Source organism: Parasteatoda tepidariorum, chromosome 7 (assembly GCF_043381705.1).
Source record: "Parasteatoda tepidariorum isolate YZ-2023 chromosome 7, CAS_Ptep_4.0, whole genome shotgun sequence".
Lineage (NCBI taxonomy): Eukaryota > Metazoa > Arthropoda > Arachnida > Araneae > Theridiidae > Parasteatoda > Parasteatoda tepidariorum.
The window spans coordinates 39,166,383-39,181,560 of record NC_092210.1 but is presented as its reverse complement, the minus strand read 5'-3'; the positions used below and the strand labels follow the sequence as shown (position 1 = coordinate 39,181,560).

Here is a 15,178-nt window from a genome sequence, read left to right as displayed (position 1 = left end):
ATTTAGCGACAAGCTCCGAAAGACAAGCGGCAGAGATAACTCTTAGCCCGACTAACTAACTCCACTAACTAACTATTCAAGTTTTATCAGAGTACCTATCCAGTGTTGGATATCTGCTCTTTCATCGCAATAGAAAAATAAATTGGAGGATGGGAAGGGGGTTGCTGCGTTAACAGTAAGTTAAATCTCAGAATGTACAATAGTTGAAAATCATAATTCTAGTCTGGGTTATACATAACAATAAAATCCCAATTTGATACATAATAATAGAAACAATTGAAGATAAATTATTTACACTATTCTAGGATTCCAGAATCATTGCGTAAAGACCTCGCGAATGCCAGCCAGTCTCGAAAACTATCGCGACTGGGAGGACAGGAAGGAACCAGTCCGTAACATTATCACGTGAATTTGGTTTCAAAAGTGCAACCCTATTATAGTAAATTTTTTTTCAGTATTCTGAGAAATACCGTGAGGAAAAAAAGTAGGCATAAGGCAAATAAAAATATATAGTCTTAAAAAATAATAGCCCGCATAATTTCTACTAAAATTTTCATTTTTGCCATTGTCTGAGCTCAAGGGGGGTGTTTAAACCCCTAAACCCCTCCCTTGCGTACGTTACTGTTTGGGTTAGTAAACTTAATGTTAGGTAGCTAAATAATATTGCGGTAAAAAAGATAGAACAGGGATAACACGGACAGGTAAAAACATAAACAAACAGATAAAGTCATAAGTTCTTTAAATTAATTATTATTAATTATTATTCATTTTTAATTTATAACTATTGACAAATAAGCAGTTAGTGGTTAGCATTGTTAGTAGTTTAATTAGTAAATTGAATCAGAATGAGCCGCAGTAATTCCGCGAAGGATTGGGCCTACCCAAGAAGATGGAAAAGGGTAATGGTAATGATGAAAAAAGACATAAGGAGCCAGTCAGGGGGATAGAAAAATCAGAAATACGACTCAAACGATGTCTTGAAGATTTTTATAGTTATGGAGAATGGCCTTAGGCCGTCTCCTGCACTTAGGGTCATTTGGGTCGTATATGAGGAAGACCAAATAAGGGGGTTGGAGTGTCCAGTGCTCTTAAGAAAATATTTAAGAGAACTATTTTTGTATAAGTCAAGAAGGCTAAGCGCACAGGTGTCATTACGGATATTTTTGTTCCTGAAATACCAGGGTGAATTTGTGATACTGCGGAGGGTTTTATTATAAGCACTCTGTAAGAGTTTAAGATTTGTCTTTGCAGCCAAGGTGGGTGCTGCATATGTTAATAGGGGGGTGAGAAGCATTTTAAAAATTGGAATTCTGTTATTAGTGCTGGGGGGAGAGTTCTTTTTTAGAATAGGATAAAGTGCACATCTTGCCGCTATGAATTTACTCTTAATGTTTTTAAAATGATATTTGAATGTCAGGGTTAATGGATGTTTTTAATATTCGTAGTGGTAGTTACGCCACAAAAGCAAGTTTAATTCTGTTTATAAGAAAATAACCGAAACATATCGTTTTAATGAATGCTTTATGAGACATAGATAATCCCATGTCACACTTAATAAATATGTAGGAAAACTAATGAAACATTTTTAAGTGGTTAATTTACTACATCTGTTAAGACATTATAAGCTCAAAATAGTCGACTGCTTAGTTCTAAAATCTAGCTCCAAACAAAATTATTTTTCTCAATTATAGAACAGCTCAAAATTTTTAAACTATTATTATAATTGGTAATAATTTTGATTTAGATCTTTTTTGTATTGTACATTATATATTTACCATTTCTATTTCATTTGCAATTTCAAATTTCATTTCAAGTTCTTCCTTTAAGGCTTTATTCTTTACCCTCTAAATTTCCGAATTTGCTACCATTTAATTTTACCAGATACCTCAGCACTTTCTTACGTTATTGTTTTAAATAGTTTTTTTCGAATGCTTAGAATAAATTTCAACAACAATGGTCTTCTGGGTGGTTTGTTGCCTTTACAAATTGGATGGAAGATCCAGGGGACTTGCTGGATGAAGCATGCGCCATTCGTAATTTGAACCACCAGTGGACAACAGTCTCTTGTAAAAGACCCATGCCTTTTATCTGTGAAACTTCTACTGGTAATTATTTTAAGAATAAAAGCTATATCGAATTGAAACTTTTTGTTCAAGTAATTTTCATGAAGTCACTGATGTATCAATAATTTTAAGATAAGTATTTAAATTTATAAAGATCGAAGAAATAAAACTTTTTTAATAAATTAAACATAATTTAAGTTTCTTCCACTACAAATATAGATAACTTGTGTTCGATAAAAATAGTTCAAAAAATCAAGCAATCAATGAATAAAATGATAAGAAATAATTATTTTTAAAAAGTATTTTTTACGTGGAATCATTGTTGGATAAACATATTTCATGACTAAGCGCAAAATTTTTGATTTGCTTTAAAAACTCATGAGATATAGCAAACAAAGCAAAAAGGGAAAAGAACCATAAGGAGTGAAAACTAAGGTCCTCTAAGTGTCCTCTGGTCTGAACTAATGGAACTATATTTTGTATCTAGATTTCATTTCTAGTATCTAGATTGTAGATGCTATATTTTGAGGGTCAAGTTTTCAATAACATTATTTATGTTCATTTAAAAATTCTTGTCGGAAACGAATTCTAGGAAATATCTACATTAAAAGACTCAAATATATATTCCCAACAAAAATCATTAAGAAATATAAAGGACTCTTATGTATCAGTAATTTTACGATAAGTATTTAAATTTATAACGCTCAAAGAAATAAAATTAATTCACACTTAATGAATCGTACAAAAAAAAAATGATAAGTGTTGTAGTTTCAGAAACTGCACCATCTCTGATGCCATCTGAAGAATTCTTTTGTCCAGAAGAACCTGCTGGGTGGAGAGATTTTGGTGGTGACTTTTGCTACTATGTCAATACCGATCATCTGACGTGGTTTGAAGCTAATTTTAGATGTTTAAGAAGAGGTGATGTGTACTACTTAGTTTATAAACTAATAAAAATGTTATTCCGAGTCTTTTTCAAACTAATTATTCAACCTAATTTTTACATCTAGTGTTCAGTAACTAGCAATTTTTGTTGCTCCCTGTAGTTTTATTATTAAATTTATCAAAACGTTAATAGAATTTTTTTAAATATCTCTTATAATATTTTTTTTTACTAATATGGACCCAAATCAACAGCCCTCACAATTTAACAAGGGACTTTAGACTAGATCACACCTGTTTAATGTTCATAACAAGTGATAGTTTCAAACTTTTTCTAATGCTTATAACGTCTAATAGTTTGCTTTAATTCTATTTTCCCTTTATTTCCTTTCTCAAATGTAGGCGGTACACTGGCTAGTTTCCATTCCCAACCAGAACTAGATATTTTGCAGCCTTTTTTAATGGTGCATTTTATGAAAGCACGATTATTTTCGTGGATAGGTCTTCATCGCCATTTACGATATGGTAAGTAGTGCGGTGATGTGTTTAAGTGTTTTGTATTATGTATTTTTATACAAATAACCTGTATTAATGGTTTAAACACTAACGTATTTCTATGGTTTTAGCTCGATGTAGTTGAATGTTATAAGACATAAAATGAACGAAATTGGATTATCTGTTTAATGTTTATAAAAATAATCGTTTAAAACTATATTTAGTGTTATTAACACTTAATACATTTGCAATAGCACAATAAAAATACTTTAACCAGTTATTTTTAAAAGTAAAGTGGTTGTTGTACGAGTGATATTAATAAAGTAATAGTAACATGTCTGGGAAACTCTTTTTAATGTATGTACAAGCGAAATTACATTATGTTTCTTCAATATAAGTACCTGCAAAGTTTTGTATCTTATGCCAGAAGTTAGGAAGTCGTAGGATACCGTAACAAGGTATTGCCTGTTCATGTTAGCGACGAAGTGTTCTATAGCTCGGAACACAGACGGCACGTCAGAAATCAGATACTTCGACGGAACAATCCATGGATAGTCTTTGGAAAGAAGACCACATACGATGTCCACCTGTGCGATACAAATCCACAGCCTCAATCTTGGATTGCTTGATTTCAAAGCAACTGTCCTAAACTGTAACACATTCTCAGCATACACGTCTTCGATAATATTGCTATTCAATTTTGTCAAGAGTAACCTCAATTTTAATCCATGACCTCTGATCACTTTTTGTAAGCATGAGTTAGAGTGGTAGTAACGACATTGTCCCCTGTAAAACCACGCCAACAATTACACCTTTTACTGATCAACGGTTTTATGTTCTCTACACATCGAAAAAAAAGTCACTTCACGGCATAAACATGTTGTCCCTTGATCAACGTGTTCTGCGACTTTCTAGCCCTCTACGTTGCCATTAATTTCTTAATAGCCTCTATGATTGGATAACATTTTAAGGTAAGTGGCACTTGCCCTCAAAACATGACAAACCTTGAGCTTTATTTACACCGAAGAGCCATTACATTATGATCACCCTGCTAATAACATGTAGGACCACCTTTAACCCTCAAAACTGCTAGCACCCGCCGTGGCATTGATTCCACAAGGTGCTGATAGGTAGTCTGATGTATCTGGTACCAAGAGCTCACCAACTGGTCCTGCAATTCCCTCACATTGCGAGGGGGTAGCGTGGCAGCACGAATTTGGATTTCCAAGTAGGACCACAAATGCTCTCTTGAATGAAGGTCAGGTAAATTTGGGGGCCAAGACATGACTTGAAAGTCACTGGATTGTTCCTCGAACCAATCCATGACGATTCGATCCTTATGACAAGGTGCGTTATCCTGTTGGTAAACACCATCCCCTGCAGGAAAAACTGTTGCCATGAATGGGTGAACCTGGTCTGCAACTATGTTCAAGTAGCTTACAGACGTCAGGGATTGTTCTATGAGGATTGTGGGTCCTAATGTGCTCCATGAAGACATTGCTCCTGGGCGAGAAACCATGAAAACCTGGGCGAGCCCCATTGTTATATATGGAGGGTGGTCATAATGTACTGGCTCTTCGGTGTATTTAAAGAAATTATTTTTATTGTCAGACTGAATTTACTTGCATTATTAACTAACACGTGATCGGGAACAGGTTAACTATTACTATACTTCAATAAATATTTAACTTTCTTATAGTAATAAGAAATTTGGCGATTCGATAATTAAGACAGGTAATTGGTTTCGATTTTTATTGAACAAGCAGGTCCCATTATATTATAATTATTATTTGTATGAAATTTATCTATCTATTTGTTCACTTATTTATTTAAATTTCAGAGGAAGAGTTTGTATGGGTGGATAGAACACCAATGGATTTCACAGCATGGGCGAACAATGAGCCAAACTTTGAAAAGGAACAATGTGCTGAAGTCAATCCTAACTCAATGAAGTGGAACGACTATTTTTGCGACCACCATAGACCTTCTGTTTGCTCTATTCAAAAAAGTAAATTATTACATTCCAGAAGGAAAAAAATTCTAAACAATTTTGGGATCTTTAAGATTAACGGAAATTTTTTTTTTTCTCAGACCCCAATGAAGCATTAACTAAGTATTCTAAATTTCAAAAATAGCCTAACTTTTTGGACATTAAAAATAACACAATAAATAAAACGACGTGTGATAATTCTATTAAACCACACAAAAACCCAGACAAAAACCTTACTAATTTTTCTAAACTCGAAATACAATAACAAAGGCAGGGATAGCATGGTTGGTAGGAAGTTGGTCCCATGTCCAAGAAGTCGTGAGATCGATTCCCGCCGGCCGAAGACTGTGTAGTAAATGGTGACTGGTGCACGTGACATCTGTCAGGTTACAAAGTCCTTCAAGTTCCAATAACAAATAAATACCTCTGGAAGTAGTTAATTGGAGATTGATAGTTCTCAGTTTCAGGCCAAAATTACGATCTGTGGATGAATGAATGGACGTATGAATGGGTCTACCCTTTAAAAGGTAGCAAAATAGAGAGAGGGAAGATTACTAGTTGTCCGACATAAATCTTAACTTTCATAGTGAAATTTATAAAGATGAAAATAGTTAATAAATAGCGATAGAAATCTGTTCCCGATTTGCATTGTTATAAGTCTCTTCAACGACTAAAATTACCTCATTTCGCATTTATTTCTTCTTATTGATTACCATAACCTGTATTCCTTAGGATGATTTTTTTTTATCTAAGTAGAAATTATTATTTTTCAAATCTAGGTAATCGTCTTTTTCGTTACTATTAACTCATTAAAGAAATGTTCTTTCACAAAGCTACAATAATTGGATATTTTGAAACCAATATTTTAGCACATTCAGCACAGTGGTTTTGCTGAGAGTTCTAACTCAGAATTCATAAGAACGTTTCATTTCGCCAAGACACTTAAAAAAAGAATTTTATATCAATAATTGAAAACTATTTTGAACGTTATTTACTTTATTTCATAGTTTCTGCAAATGGAACGACGAGCAGCGAAGTTTTAACCCCTGCATGCTCTAGTAAGTACAGCATTCTACATTTATTTATTTCTCTATTATTGATTTGTTTGTTTTTAAATTATATTTATATTCAATCTACCATTTTATTCAGGATCTTTACTTTCTAAAACATCAAAATTTTAACAAATTTTCTTAGCTCTTGTTCTTAGTCCTGTTTCATAACATTAATTAGTACTAAAATTTTTACACAGTGCAGTATAATAAAGCCAAAAATCGAATATTCCTTTTTGGATTTACAGTGTACTTTAGTGTATTTACAAAAAAGGGAATCAAAATTATATTTTATTTTTAAAATAATTATTTTATGGTATTTAATATAAGACATTTATTAAAATTTCGAAGGACGAAATTGCTTGCCTTATTTATGCAGCGTAATTAGATATGGAAAACAAATTTGGGATTGGAATCAAATTTGGAAATCAACAGTTTTTGGATTGTAGAGCATTTTTAAAATGCTGAGAAATAAGAATTATTGAGTTGTAAAAATCAATAGTTGTTTCCTAAGTAAAAGGAACTTACAACAGTGGTTTTAACTTTCTATATGAAAAATAGACATAAATTATTATTTGACTACATTAGATTTTGCTTATGTAGTTAAAAGAACAGCCTGTGTTACAGACTGGAGTATTAAACTCTGCTTTGCTACATATAGAAAATATTTTTAGTGTAACTATTTTTAGTAAATACTTTTTTCTATTTTTAGAGTAAATACAACAGCTTCTGTAACGGAAGTTATTCTCATTAAATTATTCATTCATTTAAGAACTTATTTTTAAGTAAAAATAACTTCTCCAACAGAAATTTATTTCACGCTGAGAAATTATTTTTAACATGAGATTTTGAAGATTCAACGAGGTCTTGTTGACTCATTTTCAGAGTGCACCGAAATGACTCCTCTTAATAAAATGAGATTTTGAAGATTCAACGAGGTCTTGCTGACTCATTTTCAGAGTGCTCCGTTATGACTCCTCTTAATAAAATGAGATTTTGAAGATTCAACGAGGTCTTGATTACTCATTTTCAGAATCTTCTGTAACGACTACTCTTAATAAAATGAGATCTTGAAGATTCAACGAGGTCTTGATGACCCATTTTGAGAGTGTTCCGTAACGACTACTCTTAATATAATGAGGTTTTTAAATTTTTGTGAAGACTTGATGTAGTCTTGATGACTCATTTTGAGAGTGTTCCGTAATAACTACTCTTAGTATGTGTATTTAAAATTTTTGAGAAAAATGACATAATAAAAATACACACAGTATAGGTCGAAAATTTATATTTATAACAGAAAAAAAAAATCAGCAACGCTATAGAAGTCTAAGGAATCACAACTGACGCACAAGAAGACAGGGAAGAAAAATATCAAACCTTATTTTTAATGATGAACTAAACAAAGAGTTGATAGGTGATAAATAAAAATACCTCAAAATTTTATCTGGCAATAAAACTGGTTACGATGCTTTTCATAGCCTTTTACTAACTAGCAATTCCATTGATTTCAATAGCGTTTTTATTTTTTTCTGCACATAAATATTAGTTAGCGTTTCGTAATGTACCATGGGCAAAATATAAGAAAACTCTTTAAACATGTGATTTAATGATCACATTTTCCAGAAATAACACTCAATTTTTAGCAGTCCGAAAGCCTTCACACCAAAATTTCATGTACTTGTTGATATCACAAAATTGTTTATTATTTTAAAGGCGCTATTCAAGTAACACGTTTTTGTTTAAAAAATCTTTAGTTTCTGATTGAAATTTCATCTTTTGATACCATAAAATTATGTTTTATTTTATATACGCTATTTAGAGTAACGAACTTCTTTTTTCAAAAAAAAAAAAATCAGGTGGATTCTCAACAGAGGCTCTCCTTGGTGTTATATTTTGCATACTATTCGTCGCTCTTCTTCAATCAGTTGTCGTTTATTACTTTTGTGCTCATGATAAAAATGGAAAACAAAGGAGGTCGTCCCAACATCCTCCACTGAAAGTTCAAATGTCAAGACACAAATCAGATAATGAAATTGTGATAGCAGATGATTATTATGATAATTATGAAAATGTGAGATAAAAAAACAATGTTATGTATTTACTGACGACGTTGTGGTGCATAAAATAATTTTAAAATTTGGATTGAAAACACAATAAAAGAATATTTTCCTAATTAATTTTCTTTTTTTTTTAAATTTTTGTTGCAACATATTAAGAGTGTTTCTATTAAGAGATAAAGGTAAAGAGTGTTTTCTAAGAGAGTACAGTTTTTGTGCTATGAAAATTGCCATCTAACAAAACAGAAGTATAATTATACTATTGTATTATACTATTGTTGTTGTTGTAATCGTCGGCCTTTAAGGCAGGGGGTGCAATTGTTCTTGTTTTCCATGGGCGCCATCTATGGCCCAGAGCAGTAATATTAATACAGAAATATTTTTTTAATGGCGGACATTTTGTCCCATTGGCCACAGAAATGCCAGAACTGCTACTCTCTTCTCGTTACCCAGTAGGCACCTGTGGCGAAGCCACGGCGTTGGAGCAGCGTCGCCCACGTCACACAACCACAAACCCGTTTATAGGACCGGTCACATTTACACATTCACGCAAAGAGGATAGGACATAGAACACAGAGAGAGAAAGAAGCATCCATGCAGGAGCAGGGTTCGAAACCGCGGCCAATGGCTCCGCAGTCAGACACGCTAACCACTCGGCCACCTGGTCGGCTAATTCAGAAATATTAAAATACAAAAAAAGTCAACTAAACAACACGTTTTCATTGTTTGATAATGATGAGCCCTTCCCTGTAATTTTTTATTTTAGCCTATACTTTTTTTCCCTTTCATAAGCAACAAAATGCAAGTGGGTAACAATTATGTTAAAAGGCAAATTGATTTTTTTTTAAAGTAATTTTAAAAATTAGTTTAAAGCAACATAACTTTTCCTTCTTAACTTACTTTAGATCACTCAATTTTAATTTGATTTTGAAATGAAAAAAGAAAATGAAAAAACCGTATTTTTAGCTCTTAAAAAAGCTATAAAAATAAATTCACATAAGTGATCCGCTAAATAGGATTTTATCAGTTAAAAAAAATATGTTATACTAAGCTTCTAATATTTTTGAAATAAACAAAGAAAAAAGAAAATTAGAAAAGAAATCAATCAATCTAATTTTATCGAGTCACATTTTCTTGAAGAAACGGGAAAAGAAAATATTTGTTTCGATTTTTTAAAGAAAAGAAAAATAGTGCTCAAAAGAGAGAATGTTAACAAATAGCCCTCGCGTTTAAGTCCTCACGCAAAATAGATATAAATATCAAATAGGAGGAGAAATATTTGCATATCTTTATTTTTTGCAACATGGATAAATACATATGAAAGTTAAAAAATAAAAAAAAGGAAGGAAGGAACATGAAAGCATAGTGCGATAAGTATACTCTGCATCTTTCTCTTTTATCATTGTTTAGCGCAGGTAAAAATAACGAAATATTGATTCTTTATCGATTAAGAATAGTGTTATAAACTTTAATGTGCTATAGTGACTAATTTAAGTTGTTAAAAAAGTTTAGTGAAAAAAGTTTAACATTTTAAATCGCAACATTTTCTTTTTTTCATCCATATTGTTGCAGAAAGTTGTGGTTTTCCTGAAAATATTCTTCTAGCTTTTCTCATTTAGCAGCGCTGCCTTGTGACGAACACAGTTTCTAATTTTGACACGTGATTTGGAGAAATCAAACCATGTATTTCTATTCTTTGACTTTTTTATTATTATAAGTTTTTTTAAATTTCCTTATAAATTATGGGACGCGGTATAAAGACAGGTTAATGAGTAGAGCATAATGATTTAACACTACTTAAACTGACAAATGTTTCTAAAGTTTTAAAAAAATGTTAATTCTGTAGTAACTCTACGCAATGTTAACATTGATATCTTCTGTGTTTGAATCTTTTTTTAAACATAAGAGAAACAACTAATTCATTTTTGTTGCATGAAGCAGGACCTAGTGGCTGTTCGCTGTTTCCAGAACTTCTTTTTTATTATTTAGAAATTTATATTTATGTTTTAAGTTTTTGTACTCAGACTACACCAGACTTTTGCTGCATCTATTCAATCATCTGCTTGGAATCAATTTTTAGCTAATTTAAAATTTCGAAACTAATTTTTAATCTTGGAGTGGGAAACAATGTTTTCTAAATTGTCGGTAAATTATGAGACCGGTTATTTTGCGCATGTGTATAGCATAATCTGCTCTAAGCGTTTAACCACTACTTAAACTATCAAAAGTAGTAAAGAGAACGTTAATTTTGTGTTAACTCTATGCATTCAATGCTGACATTGATGTCTCCTGTGTCTGTATCTTTTTCCAGCAACAGAGACACAACTAATTCATTTTCGTTGCAAGTAGCAAGACCCGGTTCTCGTTTGCTGTTTCCAGAACTCCTTTTTTTATCATCTGGCAGTTTATATTTATCCTTCAATTTCGTGCATTGAATGGCAATATATTTCAAATCACCTTCGAAGCACAGTTTGATCCCTGTGAAGCAAGAAAAGTCATTTTAGACATCCAAAGTGCTAAATATTTGCATTTTTGAAATAATTTACCATGAAAATAATTACATTTTATTCGTTAACCGTGTTACAGGCATGCAATAATTTTCACTAAGAAAATTAAAGAGTGAAATAGATTGAGTAACAACAAACAACACTGTAAAAACTGTGGTGTAATATCTCACCGAATTTAAAGTTCAACAACCCTAAAAATTGTGAAAAGGAACACTTTTTCTCAAGTTGACACCAAATCGAACTTTCATATATAATTTAAAGAATGCCGGAAAGCCCTAAACAAGGCAAAAAAATCTTGCACCAAAATCACTTATCATATGTTTCACCCCATGTTAAAAATTTTTGCCTCCAAAAACTCCAATGTTGGCACGTTTTACTTTTATCTGTAATTGTTTACAATTGATAACTAGTTAACGAATGTTTATGGCTGCCTTTAATGTTTCTTTACTCAAAGATAATTTCATGCAAGATTATTTTCTTACTAGCATTATTATTTTAAATTTTATTTTATAACCGTCGTTTAACAGCCGACCCAATTTTGAGTTTACGATTTCGAATGTTCAACTCCGTAGCCCTGTAATTTTCAACTCAATATGAAAAACAAGGAAACTCCTGGATAAAGAATTGGAAGAAATTTTTTTATGTAAAAGACGTTTTGATGGAATTAACCTGCATTTGTGTTACATGTAGAGGAAAACCACAAAAAAAAAAACCACGGTTCGCCTAACGGCAAGGAGACTCTAACATTTGATCCATCAACCCCTGCAGATATTTTAAGTAAAAAATGTGGCCGGTGCGAGCCGGGTGCAGAATTCGTATTGACCAGCCATCGCTGGGATTCGGATCCGGGTTCTCTCTCCCGAGCCACCACCGTTCATAAATTATTATTTATCATAATCTTCTGAGAAGAATTGCAGGCAAATTCTTAGAAAATTTAAAACAGTGTGTAATTTTGAATCACAAAATCCAAAATTAGCGCAAAATCGTTCATTTAATTTAAGAGTTATAAAACTAGAAGAAAAAAGTCAAAATCTAAAATTTTCCTTTTTTAAGAACTTTTAGGCTTATTCTACTTAAATTTTATTAATGAACCTTACAATTCAAAATTTCTCACTCATAGCTATAACAGTTAATAAATACTAATAAATAGTTAAAAAAGAATATTGTGCATAATATTTTGCATAATTTTGCATAAACAAATTTTTATAATTGAGCACATTTTTTTTTATTTGCTCCAATATTTCAAAAGATATGATGGTTTATTCAAAAGATTAGTTTTAAGGAATTCCCGACATTTCGTGACTGAAGTATAAAGATTATTTTTTTCTTGAATGTGACAGCTCCCAATCCCTTTTTCGATGGCCTAATTCAGAAGAAGTATATTTTTGTGTCTGATTTCGTATCTTTATGAATTTTTCAAAACATTTATTTCGATCCGTGATGGCTCAGGGGATAGAGGGTTCGCTTTCCAATGAGACGAACCGGGTTCGAATCCCAGTCAATACGAATTCCAAATCCGACTTACACAGACCGCAGTGTTGACGTGAAATATCCTCAGTGGTGAACGGATCATGGGTAAGAGTCCCTTTGCCGTCAGACTAACCGTGGGAGGTTCTCGTGGTCTTCCTCTCCATGTAACGCAAATGCGGGTCAGTTCCATCAAAAAGTCCTCCACGAAGGCAAATTTCTCCCAATACTTGACCCAGGAGTTCCCTTGTCTTCTAGATTGGGTTCAAAATTACAAGGCTACGGAGTTGAACAATAGTAGTCGTAAACGTAAAAAATTGGTTCGGCTGTCAAACGACGGTTATAAAAAAAATTATAAAAAAAATATTTATTCTTATATAGTACGTTTTTGCGTACGCGATCATTCAACAGATTAAACATATATCCTATTGTTAGCAGCGACAAGAGCTGGGCAGAAAAGAGTAGCTTTCGATATTAAAGAGCGGAAGTTTTAAAAAAAAAAACTTGAAAACATGCGAAGAACTGAAAAAAAATTCATATCCACGTAAAATACTCTTCATATTCTAAGCTTTAGATTTTTCTTTCTTAATTACCCATATGATTACAGAAAACTTGAAAGTAAAAAAAATGCTAAGAAATGCAAAAATATACGAGATCAGTGCTCTGAACTCAATTAAAAACCAATAATATTTTTCGAGTAAGAAATTATCGAATTTAAAGTCAGTTACGACGATAATCACCACGACATTTTTAACGCTTTTTTAAGTTACAAGCCTTTTTAAAGCCTGCAATGGTGATGCAAACATATAAAATTTAAGCTTCAACAAAATTTTTAATCCCAAATTTCATACATATTTTTTTTACTTTTAGCAAACCATTCTTCATCTAGCGGTCAAAATGGAACCCTAGAAAAATCTATGTAATCTCAGTAAGTGAGTCATTTGACAATATTATAACGTTGTCAAATGACTCACTTCAAGGTGAGTGATCCACGTTTCAAAGAAATTTTAATAGTAAATATTTTTAACTAAAAGTTTATTTCAAAAACTGTTTTTTTGTATTGCAATACCTGTAATTACTTATTCCGTTAGCTAACAGGACATATTTCAAATATATTTGCCTTGGCAGCAATCATGTTGATAGATTAGATTGCATACCAATCTCTGGGGGTTAATGAACTTTACAGAACACGGGACTGAGCCAACCAATAGACTTATAAGTTTTCAATACCCTAATCTCATGTAAGGATATATCTAGAATATCTAAAACAGTGCAGATATATTGCTTAAAGCATTATTTTCTTTCAAATTTTTATTTTATTTTTAGAATATGCTTACCAGTCATGCCAGAGTTGACGCCGCAATCGAATTTCCCTTCAAAAGGCTTTTTTATTATAGAATTTACATTTGATGTGAAACCTGAACCTTCCTTGAAAACATATTTGCACTTTATTTTCATGTTAGGGTTAGTGAATAGAGCTCCTTGTCTAAAAAGAGAACACAGAATTCATGAGAGTTAAAATTAAAAACACTATAATCGAATTAAAAACAAAATTATCGAAAATAACTACTGATGACACATTCATAGTTATTTCTGAGTGTTAAAATTATTAATTACTAATGACATTTTAGTAACTACAAATGGTAGTTTCATAAGTAATTATTGGGAACTAGGTAAAGGAGAGGGGGGCACATGTGAAAACATTTTTTTATTTCTTCATTTTTCAAAAAATATCATAAATTTTTCATAGTAAAGAAGTCCATATATTTAAATAGTCTTTTCTTTGTCTTTGGAATTTTTTGAGATTTTTCAATAAAATATTTCTTTACTTTATGATATTTTAGAAAAATGACTTCAATTGTTCACATGTGCCCCTATTGGGGGCACATGTGAACATGCCTGGGGAACATATGAACAAGATTAAAAACGCAAAGCAATCATCATATTTCAAAGAAAAAAATCTTTAATATAACCGATACATATACGCATTATACTGAACTATGTGAATTTAAACTACTATGTGAATTTAAAATGTACAACAGTACTGTCAATAACAAAATAATTTTTCAGCTGTATAATAATTTTTCCGTTGTTGGGTTTTTCGCAACTTCATGTTCCTCGGGAGTTGTAATGGGCGTTTTTCTTTCTTCTCTAATACTCTTTCATGCCTTTTTTCATTTTTTCTATGTTTTCATTTGTAGCTTTGGAAATTCTATTTTCTCAGGTGCAACAGTTAATATGCATGATGCGCGATCAACCATTTAATAAAATAAAAAAAATTTAAAGGAAAAATTAATAAATTAATTATGGAAAATTAAATAATAATGATTTTAAATGCATACATATTTTTTAAACTTATAATATCATGAGGATAATAATCTTAATACTATGTAGGGGCACTTGTGAACTGTTCACATCTGCCCCAGATGTTTTGTTCACAAGTGCCCCCATCATCCTTCTTAAACCTAACTTGAAAAATAAAGAACTTTTAATTGAGTAAAAAAAAAGAATAATTGTCATAAACTTACCTGAATGTTCATATAATGATCTGCAATAGTTAATTTTAGTTTATTAGTTGATTTATATTATGCTTTCACTTGAAGAAGCGAGCGATTATAATATATGCAACACCAGCTGATACAAAGAAATTGTCAGAATAGACCAACAA

At 31.7% G+C, this 15,178-nt stretch overlaps 2 protein-coding genes across 3 annotated transcripts in view; one reads left to right on the top strand and one right to left on the bottom strand.

Annotated features, from left to right (window-relative positions):
• LOC107448577 (macrophage mannose receptor 1) overlaps nt 1-8,656 on the top strand; it is a 20,804-nt gene extending 12,148 nt beyond the window's left edge. The window contains exons 7-12 of one of the 2 annotated variants that reach the window (XM_016063837.3): nt 1,937-2,105; nt 2,832-2,984; nt 3,348-3,470; nt 5,281-5,448; nt 6,438-6,488; nt 8,336-8,656. In XM_016063837.3, the coding sequence (XP_015919323.2) occupies nt 1,937-2,105; nt 2,832-2,984; nt 3,348-3,470; nt 5,281-5,448; nt 6,438-6,488; nt 8,336-8,559 (888 nt within the window). In that variant the 3' untranslated portion in view covers nt 8,560-8,656. The remainder of the gene's footprint in view (nt 1-1,936; nt 2,106-2,831; nt 2,985-3,347; nt 3,471-5,280; nt 5,449-6,437; nt 6,489-8,335) is intronic. The other variant, XM_071183309.1, reaches the window with a different exon arrangement.
• Nucleotides 8,657-9,802: 1,146 nt separating this feature from the next.
• LOC107448495 (integumentary mucin C.1-like) overlaps nt 9,803-15,178 on the bottom strand; it is a 12,359-nt gene continuing 6,983 nt past the window's right edge. Inside the window, exons 4-5 of the mRNA XM_016063722.3 lie at nt 13,848-13,996; nt 9,803-11,014 (exon numbers count right to left, since the gene is read on the bottom strand). Coding sequence (XP_015919208.3) covers nt 10,779-11,014; nt 13,848-13,996 — 385 coding nt within the window. The 3' untranslated portion in view covers nt 9,803-10,778. The remainder of the gene's footprint in view (nt 11,015-13,847; nt 13,997-15,178) is intronic.